The sequence below is a fragment of the Cajanus cajan genome, chromosome 5 (assembly GCF_000230855.2).
Source record: "Cajanus cajan strain Asha chromosome 5, NIPB_CcT2T_4, whole genome shotgun sequence".
Taxonomy (NCBI): Eukaryota; Viridiplantae; Streptophyta; class Magnoliopsida; order Fabales; family Fabaceae; genus Cajanus; species Cajanus cajan.
This window is the reverse complement of record NC_138521.1, coordinates 6,996,110-7,011,899: the sequence shown is the minus strand read 5'-3', so window position 1 is coordinate 7,011,899 and position 15,790 is coordinate 6,996,110. Positions and strand designations below refer to the sequence as shown.

The 15,790-nt window shown below is 38.1% G+C and overlaps 2 protein-coding genes across 2 annotated transcripts; one reads left to right on the top strand and one right to left on the bottom strand.

Moving 5' to 3' along the window:
- Positions 1-7,228: 7,228 nt before the first annotated feature.
- LOC109808546 (Subtilase family protein) lies at positions 7,229-9,946 on the top strand. Its single transcript, XM_020371584.3, has one exon. The coding sequence runs from the start codon at positions 7,313-7,315 to the stop codon at positions 9,638-9,640; it is 2,328 nt and encodes a 775-aa protein (XP_020227173.1). The 5' UTR covers positions 7,229-7,312; the 3' UTR covers positions 9,641-9,946.
- A 650-nt stretch (positions 9,947-10,596) lies between these two features.
- LOC109806887 (uncharacterized) lies at positions 10,597-14,795 on the bottom strand. The gene is made up of 4 exons (XM_083074847.1): positions 14,284-14,795; positions 13,779-13,932; positions 12,950-13,007; positions 10,597-11,054 (listed from the first exon to the last, which is right to left on the bottom strand). The coding sequence occupies exons 1-4, from the start codon at positions 14,784-14,786 to the stop codon at positions 11,017-11,019; spliced, it is 753 nt and encodes a 250-aa protein (XP_082930973.1). The 5' UTR covers positions 14,787-14,795; the 3' UTR covers positions 10,597-11,016.
- Between the last annotated feature and the right edge of the window lie 995 nt (positions 14,796-15,790).

Here is a 15,790-nt window from a genome sequence, read left to right as displayed (position 1 = left end):
ACGTTATTGTTCATTCTGATGGTTCCATTAACCAATGTCCGAATGAAGGAATCACCTTCTCTTCTCCATCTGCAAAATTAGTTCGTATCAACAGAGGAATTACTCTAGAAAGGCTTCAAAGAGTCATCCACAGAAAGCTACATCGACAAGATTCTGAGAGGGTGGCTAGCATACATTTTCGGTACCCTATTAGACTTGGCCCAGGGGTTAGTAACTATACCTGTGTTGAGTTGACGGATGATGAAGACGTTGAGGCAGTTTTCAATGTTCACGATTCTAATCAACTTCAATCAGGTATTGAATTATATGTTACATTTACTACAGTTGAATCACATGCACCACAAGTTTCACCTTCACGTTCACCTTACGAAGTTTATCAAAGTTACCAGTACACTAACCCATCTGGCCCTTCTTATGATATCCCCTCCAACTACAACATTGAGTCATACACACAGCTTTTAAGTGGTCCAATCATGGACCTTAATCAAATACCTTCTCAGCCATTTGAGCAAGCTAGACCTTCTGCTTCTCAACCCAATGTTGAAACCAACATTGAAGATGATGTTGTTGTTGGTCTCCCAACAGAAAATGTCTTTGATCCTTTTAGCGAGGACGAAGACGAAATTCTCTCTGCACATGAACATGATGATGAAGAAACCCTCCCAATTCCAAATAATCCACCACTACAACCACAACCAGTAGCCATATACAACCCACCTCCACACTTTTTAGAGTTTCCCAATGAAATCCAACAAGACAGTGAGTATAGCCATTTGTTGGAGCGTGATATGGTTGTGTATCCACCTGGAACACTATTTGTTGGCCAACGCTTCCAAACAAAAGAACAAATGCAGGATGCCATAAATAGATTTCACATTGTCAACCATTGCAGTTACAAGGTTAAAAATTCAAGCAGTAGTAGGCTTGTTATGGAATGCGTTCACCACGACTGTGCCTGGAGATGTCGTGGTATATTGCGAACCAGGGAACAACATTGGGAAATCATGATCCTTGAGGGCCCCCACACATGTGTTTCCCCACTTATCTCCCAAGATCATAATAAATTGGGATCACAAATGATTGCTCAAAGCATTGGTGAAATTATTGAGGTTGATCCATCGGCATCCATTTCAACCATCATAGCCCACATCAAGTCCACCATGGGTTATACAATTAGTTACAGAAAGGGATGGTTAGCCAAGCAACATGCCATTGAGAATATCTTTGGAAACTGGGAGGAGTCGTACAACAAATTACCAGGTATGTTGCAAGCAATGCAAATGTATGTTCCAGGTTTTATTTGGAAATTAAATACGCAACCGGCTTACCAAGGTGAATTATTGGACGAGGGGAGTGTTATCTTCAAAAGGTTATTTTGGACCTTTAAACCATGCATTGATGGTTTTGCCTTCTGCAAACCAATTGTACAAGTGGATGGTACATTTTTATATGGGAGATATAAAGGTACACTATTGGTCGCAGTTGCGCAAGATGGTCGCAACAACATAATTTCTATTGCATTTGCTGTTGTTGAAGGTGAAACTAGTGATGCATGGTTTTTTTTTTTCTGATGAACTTGAGGCGGTATGTAACACCGCAAGATGGGTTGTGCCTTATTTCTGATCGTCATGAAGCTATTCGAAGTGCATACTCAAGAAATGGAAGTGGCTGGACGGAAAACAATTCTGTTCATGTCTATTGTATTCGACATATTGCACAAAATTTCATGCGACGGTTCAAAAATGCAGCACTAAAGAAGGATGTCGTCAATATGGGTAAGTTTATCATTACTTTTTTTAAAGCATTTGATTATTACTTTTAATTATTTAATAATTTTATTATTTTGCAGCCTACGGGATGACTGAACCTAGATTCTTTTACTATTACAACATAGTAAGAGATACTAATGTTGAAGCAGCTCAATGGTTAGACAACATTCCTAGGGAAAAATGGACACTAGCATGGGACAATAGACGACGTTGGGGACACATGACAACAAACCTAACTGAGTCAATTAATTCCGTATTGAAGAAAACACGAAATTTGCCAATTTGTTCCATGGTAATGGCCACATACACTCGTTGCAACAAGTTTTTCGTTCAAAGAGGTACGGAAGTGAGCGCAATGATTAATGCAGGACATGTCTACTCGGAAATTGCAAATAAAACTATTCAAGATGCACAGTCTAAGGCAAATACTCATAGAGTTATCAGCTTTGACAGATCAAGCAGTAGATTTCTAGTGGAAGAAACGCAACATTCGAGAGAAGTTCGACCAGCTGGGAGATTTGCGGTAAGGCTTGATGAATTGTGGTGTGATTGTGGCAAGTTCCAAAAAGTTCATATCCCTTGCTCACATGTGCTTGCTTCATGCTTACATGCACATCATGACTATGAAAGGTACATATCTCCCATATATACCTTACAACAAGTTGCAAAGGTATACGAAGGACAGTTTGGAGAGCTTCGACATGAAGATATTGGCCTACTTACACTGGTCCAACTTTGTGGCCAAATCCAGAACTGAAGAGAACTTCGAAGGGTCGACCAAAGTCCACCAGGATTAGAACAGAGATGGATATTAGAGAACAACATACTCATGTCAAAAATTGTTCTTATTGTCACACTCCTGGTCACACTAGGAAGACATGTCCGAATATTAGTCATGGATGTAGTTCCCGCCACCAATGATCATTATTGTTGTAATCAGTTGTAATAAATTTATTTAGTTATGTAATATTAAAGTTAATTACTTTGTGTTAGTATCGGATAGTACGTTGTGTTTGTGTTAAAATCGTATATTGTGTTGAAATCGTATATTGTGTTGAAATCGTATATTGTGTTGAAATCGTATATTATGTTCGCAACAATACTTATAATTATAATAGTTTATAACCTTCTTAGTCTAGATCGCATGTAAAAATGCATAATATTAAAATTCATATTACATTGATAAAGACACATAGTACATTAGAATAAAAAAACAATAACATTAACATAGAGTGATTTATATACATTTTTCAATCTCCGTAATGGTGTCCAGTTCCACAACGAGGGCGACGTCTATTACGGCCTGGATTACGCCGTGGAGGTTGTTGCTCAGAAGGATTTGCTTCATCATCAACCACCGGATGTTGAAATGGTGCTGAAGAACTTCCAGGTTCATTACCGAATTGTGGACGGTAAAGAGATTGCATGTATGATTGTGCTGAAGATGGAGTTCTAAAATCTACTCCAAATAAATTTGTAAAAAAATCCTCTGAAGTTGTTGCAAATGAATGTCGTCTGTCAATTATGTTTTGTTCAGGAGTGACGTACTGAGGATTTGATACATGTTGACCAGTCTCTTCATGCGATCGCATGGAAGTTCGACCAGTCTCAAATGTTGTGGAAGTCCTTCGTTGTTGATGGGTCCTTGGATCTTGTAGTAGTCGTGGCACAGATAAAAAATAGATGGAATTGGCCATGTACCATTCCATGTATTCTCGTGTGTGAAACAGTGGGCCTTGCATTGGATGACCCATCAATGTGTGCTCACGTCTATTGTTCCATATGTCGATCCACTGAGCATGTCTTGTAACCCAATTTTCATCTTGTCTTCCCCTCATGTCAATGTTGTGCAGGTTATCCAAATTATTCGGTGGAGAAGGGACATCCTGAAAGAGACGAAATTGCAATTTCACTCTATCAGATTGGTGCCATTCAACAATTGCAAAACAAATAATGGAGGTGCATGATGTCCATAGCAGAGCATCTCTATATGCTTGCATCGGTATTGCTGTTTGCAATAGTCCATATGGCGCCCATAAAAACTACAAAAAAAATTAAACTTCTTTAGTTAACATATTATGCTAAACAAAAGAAAAAAAAATAAAACTTTGATTTTAAAGAGTTACCTGATCATTCTGAATGTGATCAAACCTTGATCTATATCCAACAACATCATTATGAGGTACATTTTGAAAGTTTAAAACTCTGCCCCCGCTCCATTTACACACTAGAGGGAATGATGCTGGTAACCTAGAAATAGGCGCAATATATGGCATGCGATGTCATGCCCAAGATTGTAACAGAGATGCACAACCACCCATTGTTTTGCTACTAACATTTGTAGCTCTACACATTTCCCTATATAACATAGCTAAACAAGCCGACCCCCAACTATATCGTCTTGTTCTTCTAAGATTTATTAATAAAGATAAATACATAAGATGTACCTTATTGCCTGTTTTGTCATGCATCAAAACACCTCCTATTAACCCTAATATATATGATCTACAATGTGCATCAAGTTGTTCTTGAGATGGCTCCTCTGGTAATTCTAACATATTATCTCTTAACCACTTTAACTTAATCATAGAGCCAATTAGTGACTCACCTTTAACTGGCATGATTCCGAGATAGGTGGAGCACATTTCCTCCCAGTCATATAATGTTGGGCCAATGACTGGTAAACCATCAACTCTTAAGCCAAGTTGAAGTGCAACATCCTCCAGTGTTATGGTGCACTCTCCAGTTGGAAAATGGAATGTATGAGTCTCAGGTCTCCATCTTTCAACCAAAGCTGTGATTAATGCGTGATCCACTTTTAGATGTCTGAGCTTTGCAACCCCAGAAAAACCCACTTCCTCTAGTATAGGAACAATTAGAGGGTGAGGTTCTGGCATTGAATGACAGTAAGAACAAATAATATTCTCAGTCTCCTGCAATAATAATTACCAAAATTAGTACTAATTTGTTACAAGTTAATTGAAATTTAAAGTATATAACGAAAGTGCTAAACTTACAGTTCTACCAATGAAAGCAGACCTATGCTCATTTTGCTTCCACAACAACATTTTTGATATAGTTAATAAAAATTGAAGAAAAAAAAATTTTCTTACTATCAAGGTGAATCTGAAGCAGTACAAATCGCATTAAAAAATGAAGGGGAGGGGGACTATTTATAGAAAAAACGCAACTTTTACTGTTTACCCAGAACGGCTGTTCCAAAACCAGAACGGCCCGTTCTAAATCAAAAAAACTTTGTAAAAACAGCTCCTGGAACGGGCCGTTCCGAAGCCGTTCCAGGAGTAAAAAAAATGTGTAAATATCTATCTTGGAACGGGCTGTTCTAAAACAAAAACGGCCCGTTCCACGTTAAAAAAATTGCCACAACAATTTGTTTAAAACCGGCCGCTTCCAACATCTATTTCAACGTTAATTCTTAACGTCGGAACGGCCCGTTCTTGTCCCGTTTCACGTTAACAAATGCCACTCTGTTTCTTTAAGTAGAACGGCCCGTTCTGATTTCGGAACGGGCCGTTCCGCTTCCAACGTCAGCCCACGTCTCTCCTGCAAACATGAAAAAAAATATATATATATAAAAGCAACTCAAAATTCGGTTCCCCGGGAACCGAATTCTGAGTTGAAAAAACAAAAAAAAAATACATTTTGGTGCTCAGAATTCGGTTCCAGGGGAACCGAATTCTGAGCTTGAACAGTGAATGGTTCTATCTGTGTAAATAAACCTGCACAGTGGTTATTTGGATATTTTTTTAAAAAAAAAATAATATTTACGTAAAAAATTCACGATTAGAAAATAGAGGAAGTAGAAAAATGAATGGAGGTAATGGTGGACCTTGTTTTAGGTGAGAGTTGATTTTGAATATCAATTTAGTTTGCTGTAATGGGGCACAGGGTACTTGAGTGTGTATAAATGGGTCGTTTGGACTGAGTGGAAAGTCAAGAATTGATGGTGGGTGTGGGTCTTACTTTAGTCCTCTCTGCCACGGATGGTTAACGTAATTGATGGACCCATTTATGGGCCACACTTGTTTATTGGACCATTAATTACCAAACTTTGTTGGACAAAAAGAGAACAACTGCAAATGGAAGAAGCCAGCCACGGACTTCAGGATCATCGTTCATCTTTTATGAATTTTTTTTTTTAATATTTTGAAATCCTAATGTAAAACGGCAAATAGTACGTATAATTTTACTATGCATTATTAATACAAAGTTTTTATAGTTAATTAATGAAAAATTAGATTACATAAAATTTAATATAAATATAAAAATACTTAAATATATTTTTAATCTCTATAAAATATTTTTGATTTTGATTCTTATAAATTTTTTATTTATTCTAAAATTAAAATTATTTTTAATATTTAATAAGTGATTTTTATTAACTATTTTCATGTTTATAATATATATATATATATATATATATATATATATATATATATATTAGAGTTGGCTTAATGAAAAATATAATAATGTGTATAAATTTTAAGTTGGATAATTGAAATTGTTAATAATAGTGATGGATAAAAAAATATTTTAGTATTTACATTTTTTATAAAAAAAAGTAGTTAAAAAAGGAATTTTTTACTGGAATAATATTTTTTTTTAAAAAAATTACAAGAATGATCACTGTGCAGGATTATTTACCAAGATAGAACCATTTACTGTTCAAGCTCAGAATTCGGTTCCCGAATTCTGAGCATCAAAATGTAATTTTTTTTGTTTTTTCAACTCAGAATTCGGTTCCCGGGGAACCGAATTCTAAGTTGGTTTTAACTTTTTTTTTTTTTTTTTTTCGTGTCTGGGTAAATGTGGGCTGATGTGGGAAGCGAAACAGCCCGTTCCGAAAGCAGAACGGGCCGTTCTGCTTAAAGAAACAGAGTGCAAATTCTGAATGTGAAACGGCCCGTTCTGCTTAAAGAATTTGCACTCTGTTTCTTTAAGCAGAACGGCCCGTTCTGCTTTTGGAACGGGCCGTTCCGCTTCCCACATCAGCCCAAATTTGCCCCATACACCAAAAAAAAAAAAAAATTAAAACCAACTCAGAATTCGGTTCCCCGGAAACCGAATTCTGAGTTGAAAAAATAAAAAAAAATTACATTTTGATGCTCAGAATTCGGTTCTCTGGGAACCGAATTCTGAGCTTGAACAGTAAATGATTCTATCTTGGTAAATAATCCTGCACAGTGATCATTCTTGTAATTTTTTTTAAAAAAAATATTATTCCAGTAAAAAATTCTAAAAAAAGAAGAATTATTATTATTTTTGGGAGTAGAGTAATTATTAGTATTTATTATTTTCTCCAGTTACTGACTGACATGCGTCCTTTTTATAATTAAATTGTTTCCAAAATTGTATCGGTAAACGTAATCTGAACAGCTGTTTTCTACTTTGACACAGTGGGGAATCCATATTTTAAATTTCAAACTCTTGTCCTGCACTCTCCATCTCTAGTCTCTACACTATAAATTATCCTCACACCACACCAACACCCCTTCACTCCACTCTCCACTCTCCACTCCTCAATGGCACCATTTCCCTGCTTCCACGCCTTCGTGTTGCTCTTCTTCATTTGGACACTCGCTGCTTCTTTGGACCTAGAGAAGAGAAGCACGTTCATAATCCAAGTCCACCGCGACGCCAAACCCTCCGTATTCCAAACGCACAAGCACTGGTACCAATCCTCCCTCTCTTCTATTTCCACCACCGCTTCCATAATCCACACATACGACACCGTTTTCCACGGCTTCTCCGCCAAGCTAACCACTTCAGAGGCGCACAGAGTGGAAACACTCAGCCACGTCATCGCCCTCATTCCCGAGCAAGTTCGCAAGCCGCACACCACGCGCTCGCCGCAGTTCCTCGGCCTCACCACCGCCGACCGAACCGGTTTGCTCCACGAGACCGATTTCGGCTCCGATCTCGTCATCGGAGTTATCGACACCGGAATCTGCCCGGAGAGGCAGAGCTTCAACGACCGCGACCTCGGCCCCGTTCCGCCCAAATGGAAGGGCCAGTGCGTCGCCGGGGACAATTTTCCGGCCACCTCCTGCAACCGGAAACTCATCGGAGCCAGATACTTCTTCGCCGGCTACGAGGCCACCAACGGCAAGATGAACGAAACCACGGAGGTTCGCTCTCCGCGTGACACCGACGGCCACGGCACTCACACGGCGTCCATTGCCGCCGGCCGCTACGTCTCGCCGGCGTCCACGCTCGGCTACGCCAAGGGCGTCGCCGCCGGGATGGCGCCCAAGGCGCGCCTCGCCGTGTACAAGGTATGCTGGAGCAGCGGCTGCTTCGACTCCGACATCCTCGCCGCGTTTGACGCCGCCGTCGCAGACGGCGTCGACGTGGCGTCATTGAGCGTCGGCGGCGTGGTGGTTCCCTACCACCTTGATGTGATTGCTATTGGCGCCTTCGGCGCCGCCTCTAACGGCGTTTTTGTCTCCTCCTCCGCCGGAAACGGCGGCCCCGGCGGGCTTACGGTGACCAATGTGGCGCCGTGGGTGACCACTGTCGGCGCCGGGACCATGGATAGGGATTTTCCTGCGGATGTTAAGCTTGGAAATGGTAAAATTGTACCTGGGGTTGGTATCTACGATGGACCGGGTTTAACTCCGGGTCGAATGTACCCGGTAGTGTATGCTGGTGTAGAACAATTTGGTGGTGGTGATGGTTATTCATCTTCACTTTGTTTAGAAGGTTCCTTGGATCCCAAGTTTGTTAAGGGGAAAATTGTTGTGTGTGATAGAGGCATTAATTCAAGGACTGCGAAGGGTGCGGAGGTGAAAAAAAATGGAGGGGTTGGCATGATTTTGGCCAATGGTGTGTTTGATGGTGAAGGATTGGTGGCTGATTGCCACGTGTTGCCCGCCACTTCGGTCGGTGCCACCAGCGGCGACGAAATCCGGAGGTACATTGGGAGTTCGCGGTCGCCAGCGACTGCTACAATTGTGTTCAAAGGGACTAGGCTTGGTGTAAGGCCAGCTCCTGTGGTGGCATCATTTTCAGCAAGAGGGCCTAACCCTGTTTCCCCTGAGATTTTGAAGCCTGATGTTATTGCCCCAGGGTTGAACATTCTTGCAGCTTGGCCTGACCATGTTGGGCCTTCTGGTCTTCCCTCTGATGGGCGCAGGACTGAGTTCAACATTCTCTCTGGGACTTCCATGGCTTGCCCTCATGTTTCTGGTTTGGCTGCTTTGTTAAAAGCAGCACACCCTGATTGGAGTCCTGCTGCTATTAGGTCTGCTTTGATGACCACTGCTTACACTGTTGACAATAGGGGTCACCCCATGTTGGATGAGTCCACTGGGAACGTTTCCTCAGTGTTTGATTATGGTGCTGGCCATGTTCATCCTGAGAAGGCCATGAACCCCGGATTGGTTTATGATATCTCCACTTCTGATTATGTGAATTTCTTGTGCAATTCCAATTATACCACTAAGACCATCCATGTGATCACTAGGAAAAATGCTGATTGCAGTGGGGCTAAGAGAGCTGGACATTCTGGGAACCTGAATTACCCTTCTTTGTCTGCAGTGTTTCAGCAATATGGAAAGAGGAGAATGTCTACTCACTTTATTAGGACTGTGACCAATGTTGGGGACCCAAATTCAGTGTACAAGGTCACCATTAATCCACCAGGGGGAATGGTGGTCACAGTGAAGCCAGAGACTCTGACTTTCAAGAGGGTGGGGCAGAAGTTGAGCTTTCTTGTTAGGGTACAAACTAGGGCGGTTAAGCTTTCCCCTGGAGGTTCTAGTGTCAAGAGTGGTTCCATTGTTTGGTCTGATGGGAAGCATATTGTCACAAGTCCCCTGGTTGTGACAATGCAGCAACCTCTGGAGTAGTGTTTGAGGTTTTGGGTGTAGAAAATTTTGGGGGGTTTTATCTATCTTGGATATCTTGTTAAAAGTTAGCTCTATACGCTTAATAGAGTGTTTTCATGAAGGTGTTTCATCTGTAAGAACTGCTAGAAGGATGGTTTGTTAGCAAGAGCGTGAAGGTACTGCCAAAAATGGGGAAATTCTCAACAACAAAAAAAAGTATGGTGAAAGTATATCTTTCATGTTGTATAATTAAGAATGTTTGTAGATTATGTTGTGTTTAGAAGAGGATAAGTATATTATTGGAAGGATCCTTTCCTTTTCGAGTGATTTTGTTGAATCTTTTGAAATTCTTTAATATCTTGTTCAGTCAAATACTTGCCAAACTCACGTGGATAGAGACACTGGTGTTTTATCTTGCAAGAAAATTTGCTGGTTGAAGCAACCAGATCTTAAAAACAAGTTTTTTGTTTTTATTATTATGGTTTTAAAGTGGAAAACAATTGATCTTGGTAGAATGATTTTGAATTGTACAATGTGATTGAAATGTGTATTGAAATTGATTTTAAAAACAAATTTTACATTAAAGTGTAAAAATTAGTAAATTATTTGGGGTTATTTTATTTACTTTCTACCTGACATTTTTATCACATTCACTGCAATGCAACCGTGCAAAATACTCCATGTCAGGATCTACCTAAATTGATAAGCTTTATATGACAGGTTGGGAATGAGACACGTATCAGGGGTATCCTATATTCGAAAAATGATAATGTCGAGGATATGTATTTATTTATAAGATAAAGGAGACACATACCTTACCAAACATCAAGTATTACAAAATCATTTCTAGCACAGATCTTAGCATAGTTAAACCAAAAGTATCAAAATTCTAGAAGTTGGCATGTTATTCACTGTAAACAAAAAATAAAAAACAAAAGGTTGTATATTGAATTCTTACAACATTTCATCTGTATAATACATATTCAAAATACCAAGTATATTGTGTATGATTCAGATTAATTAGCAATATCCAATTAGTATCCAACACGGGTTATCTGCAGCAGCTATTTGGAAATTGGAACCACGTGTGATTCTTAAATTGCAGTGTCTATTATTATAAGTTCTTAATGTATACTTTTTTCTCACAGTTTTTATAAGATTCCCAATATTGGGATTTCAAATTCGCGGAAGAATCGAAACTGAAATTGGCCATGCAAATGCAATGACGTAAGACAATCTGCATTCAAATGATGAAGGTTGAATTGAAAAGCTAATTTAGACGTTCCAACAAAGCTACTTAGCTGGAAAAATAAAAGTGTGATTTGAAAAGAAATTGGCATGCCAATCGTGGCCCAACATCTTGAGAATTCTTTTTAAGCTGCTTGTCGTCTGCATCATTAGGTTCCCTCTTGTCTCTCTTGTCTTCTGCTTTTTCCTTAAAATCTCAAAACACACAAAAAAGCAATAAAAACTAAGTTCTCATATATGGAGGTGGGTAAATAAATAAATAAACTCCCTTGGTTTTTTCAGCTCAAATAGAAAATGGCGGGGGAGGGGGATTTTGACATTTTTTTAATTAAAAATAAAAAATATTAAAAGAAAGAAACGAAAGGAATTAGTTATAAATGGAAATCGGCATGTGGTTCCCATGAAATAAAGGATGTAACTTTGAAGGGCTAAGTAAAATTTTAGAACTGTATCAAACTGTTAACATGAAAAATAACAATTTATTAATTATTTCATTGACATTTTTTTTTATCAATAGTTATAGTTCTGCATTTTGCCCTTTACAGCACTCCACTCACTTTAACAAAGTTAAAATCTAAATTGTGCTCATCCAAAAGAAGAAGAAAAGAATAATGAAACTCTGCTTTACACATCTTTTATCATATCTTTATTGTTTATAGCAATCAGTAGTACCCCAATTTTTTATTTGGCTTATTGTAAAAATCTAATGAAAGAATGAACATTTGAAAATTGAGTATTCTGATGCCTATTGGACAACAAAATCAACGGAACTGAAGCGCTTAGCCCAAAGCGTTTACTACTAAAACTTCATAAGTAGAGTTTAAAGCCCATCAAACCCAAAAATAATGGTTTTTAACCTGGACACTTTTACAAGCCCAAATAACAAAAATATAGTAATATTAATTTATTTTAGTTGTTTTAGTTTTTTATTTTTACTTTTAGGCAGATGATAAATACACCTCCACTCTCGTACAAATACACCCCTTTTTAAAAAAAGATATATAAAATGTCTAAATTACCCTTAAAAAAATGAAATTCCTAAATTTACATCCCTTTCCCCGCACCCCCCTTCCCCTCACCCCACACCCACTACAAAAAAATGTGTGATTTGTGGCGGTTAATTTGGTTTTTTCTGGTGGTTAAAAACTGCCACAAATTACATTACCGGCGTCACTAATAACCGCCGGATCTACGGTCGACAAAAACTATTTCTGGCGGATATTTCGTAAACGCTGGTTTAGTGCGCCAGAAAATTCAACCTCTTTGTGGAGGTTTCAAACCGCCATAAAATGCATTTTTGTTTGACTTGTTTGTCATTTTCTGGCGGTTTAAAACCGCCACAAAATTTATCTAAATTTTTCTTGATTCAACATATCTGGCAGTTTTAAACCGCCACAAACATACTGAATAGTTTACAACTAATAGTGGTCCTGGACTGCATAGGATTGTCCAACAGAGCAACTGCAAAGGTGCCTGGAGGATAATTTAGCATTTCAACCTTGAAGCATTTTATATGTAAATAGAAACACAAGATTTAAACAACCTGGTTGTTGTAACATACAATAGCAGAATCCAAATGATCCAAAAGATACCGGAAGATATAAAACAAAAAAGTTTGCAAAAGTACAACCAAGGAAAGTTTGCAGGTTTTATTAACTACAGAACATAATAAAGTTCAACAAAAGGAAAATTTCCTGAGGAATGATGTCTTGGTTTACTCGGAGGAAAAGTATAAGTGTTACCTAATTTAAACAAATTTTAACTAAATCAATTGGGTTATAAAGAATTTTGCCAATAAAAAAATAGTGCAAGCAATTATACATGCTGCAAACTTGAAATCTCTATTTAGCACTTGATAGCATAGGATAAACATTTCTTCTAAAATATGAGACACGTAAAACATAAAATCCAATAAAAAAATCCGAGAAATGGATGCAAGGTATCAGTAAAACAATATTTAAATGACTCAAAGAAATTGGAAAACAATAGTGCTTTTGAAATTAATTGATAAAGAATGAAGGATGATCAGTGAAAAAGATTATTTTCAGAGATCCAGTTAAAACACTTAATGGTAAACAATACCTGCATAGAAGCTGGCTTGAGTTGAGCTTTCAGGTCTAATACTGCAGACTGGAAATATCTAGAAAATCACATAAAAAAGATAAATTAAAACTAAAAATAATACTAAATCATTTTAAACTATAATTATATAAAGTATTAAAACTTGTTAAATGCAAGTGGCTATGAATCTTCTGATCAAGATAAGACTCATAATCATTATGGCAAGGTTAAAATGGTCCAAACAGAATGAATCAACCCATGTTGTTCTTTGACTCAACCCCTATAGGAAGGATTTTAACTCGAGTATATTTCAATCCCAATGGGAAAAAAATTAAAGAGTTTCCTTTTGTTTGTTCCAATAATACTTTAACCATGTTTAAAATTTTGATCAATTTTTTTTATCTTGCAGGCTTCATCAGATTTAAGTATTTTGGACTTTGATATACCTTTTTCCATCACTTCAAAATTTGACAGTCATCACTGCAGTTTTTTTTTGCTTATTCTAGCTCCTCAAGGATATGTATCTCCAGGTATAATTATATGACATGTTAATTACCTCGGTAAGGTTTTGTGCATGCTATTAACAAGATAATATTTGATTAGCTACTCTTAATCAAATTCCATCTCAATAAATGCAAAATTCAGCCTCTAAACCACTAAACAAAAAGAGGAAGCCACAATATCATAAAGGTTTTACTAAATTAAGATATTCATTAGAGAAATCAGAGGCTGTCAAACATTATAAGAGTACACTACACTATGTTACCAAAAAAAAAACAATGGTACAAAAAATCAGTGGAAGGACCAATGGATTAAAGTATAAGTAAATGGAATCTAAATCCCTATATACCTCCATTTGAACACGCATAGTTTCCAACAAGCCAACTAATCCAGGAGCATTTTGAGACTGGGATAAAAAACTTCCACTTTTACTACGCCCAAGCTTCCTAATCAAGCTAGATTTTTTTTCTTTCTTTTTTTCTTTTGATGGGACAATCAGACCCCTGATAAACAAGAAACAGATCAAAGTTTTAACATAAAGAACAGAATACACGTAAACAAGGAAAAGACATCCCCTGAAGCAAACATATATTGACAGCATACCCTGTGGCTCCGACACAAGCCAAGAGGATCTCATATGCAGTTTCACGAAGATCATCATCTGAGATGTCTAGAAAAAATGTTTTAAAATCGCCAAAAAAAGACCCCTACTATTTACATTATTTTTTGTAGTGACCCTCTTTCCCCGCACCCCGCATTTAAACATACATCACTTCACTTCAAAACAAATTCTGCTAACACACAGTCTCAACTAAATCTAAAAGAGAGGAATGAGCAAAACAGCACAAACCAACCTATCAATCCCTTCTCCCATTACTGTTGCTGTTGATTCGGAGGGTTTGGCGGAGGGGGCATGCCAGGTCGAGGAGGACCATACTCTGGAACACCACCTCCAGGTGGTGGTGGCATGCCGGGGCGAGGCGGTGGCGGAGCGGGCATCCCGGGATGAGGCGGTGCCGGAGGACCCCTTACCATCTGACCAGGAGGAGGAGGCCCCATGGGACGCTGTCCAAACTGTGACGAAACAGGGTAAGGCTACGGTGGAGCACCGCCGGGCCTGGGAGCAAATTTCCCGGGCGGCATCGGCGGCGGAGGTCCCCTCACCATGGGAGGCGGGCCCTGGCCGGGGTACCCCGGCATCTGGCCAGGCGGGCGCATCACCAGCGGCGGAGCGCCGGGGTAAGACACCGGCGGCGCGTTGAGCTGCGACAGGCACGAGATCTGAGACTGCATCATTCCGGAAAGGGGTGCGGGAAACGGAGTGCGGGGAAGGGAAGTATAAATTTAGGAATTTCATTTTTTAAGGGTAATTTAGAAATTATATATATATTTATTTGAAAAGGAGGTGTGTTTATCATCAGCCTTACTTTTATTTTTAATGCCATTTCGCAAAAGACAATATGTTAAAACTTGGTAAAGAATTTTATATTACTAATGCTTTCAATTTTAGATTTCAAAAAAATAATGATGAATTTAACCCTTAACCTATCATTCCCCGAGTTATATTAACATATGAATCACTTACCCAAATATTTATTAAGAGAAGTCATTCCTTTGTCCATTTCTTTAAAGTGAATGTTAATCACAACTTTCAAAAAGTTGTGTAGAGTAATTGTGAAAGAAATAATAAATAATTTTTTAATTAAAAATCATGGCAAGCACGCATTAATAATATTAATTATTATACTCTCGGTGAAAGAAATAAAACTAAGTTGTGTAGAGTAATTGTGAAAGAAATAATAAATAATTTTTTAATTAAAAATCATGGCAAGCACGCATTAATAATATTAATTATTATACTCTCGGTGAAAGAAATAAAACTCATTTTGAATTCCTTGATTATTATTCTTAATAAAACCACTTTAATAAAGAGTTAATCTTCCTAAAACTATTGGAATTCTGTACCCTTTGAAAACTCAACTTTTGAAATACACCCACCTTTCATTGAGTTCTTTTGGCCACTAAACCTAAACCAAAACATCTTCAATCTCAGTAATGCTTTATTCTCAAATATATTTGCCCCTTTTTCTATATGTATTTCCTTTATTAAAAAAAATTTAAATCTACCATGTATGACTATTTTTTTTTCCCTATTGTACCGGAAGGGTCCTATCGGTTCACGTGGAAGGGTTCTATCGACCACGTGGATCGGCCACGTGGATCGGCCACGTGGACCGATAAAACCTTTCCGGTATAAAAATGAAACAGAATTTTCGATATGAGGTTGATTAGTTATATATGTTTTAAGCACAAGATCTAATACCATCCCAAAATTTCTAATAAACTATCACATTTGTTAAG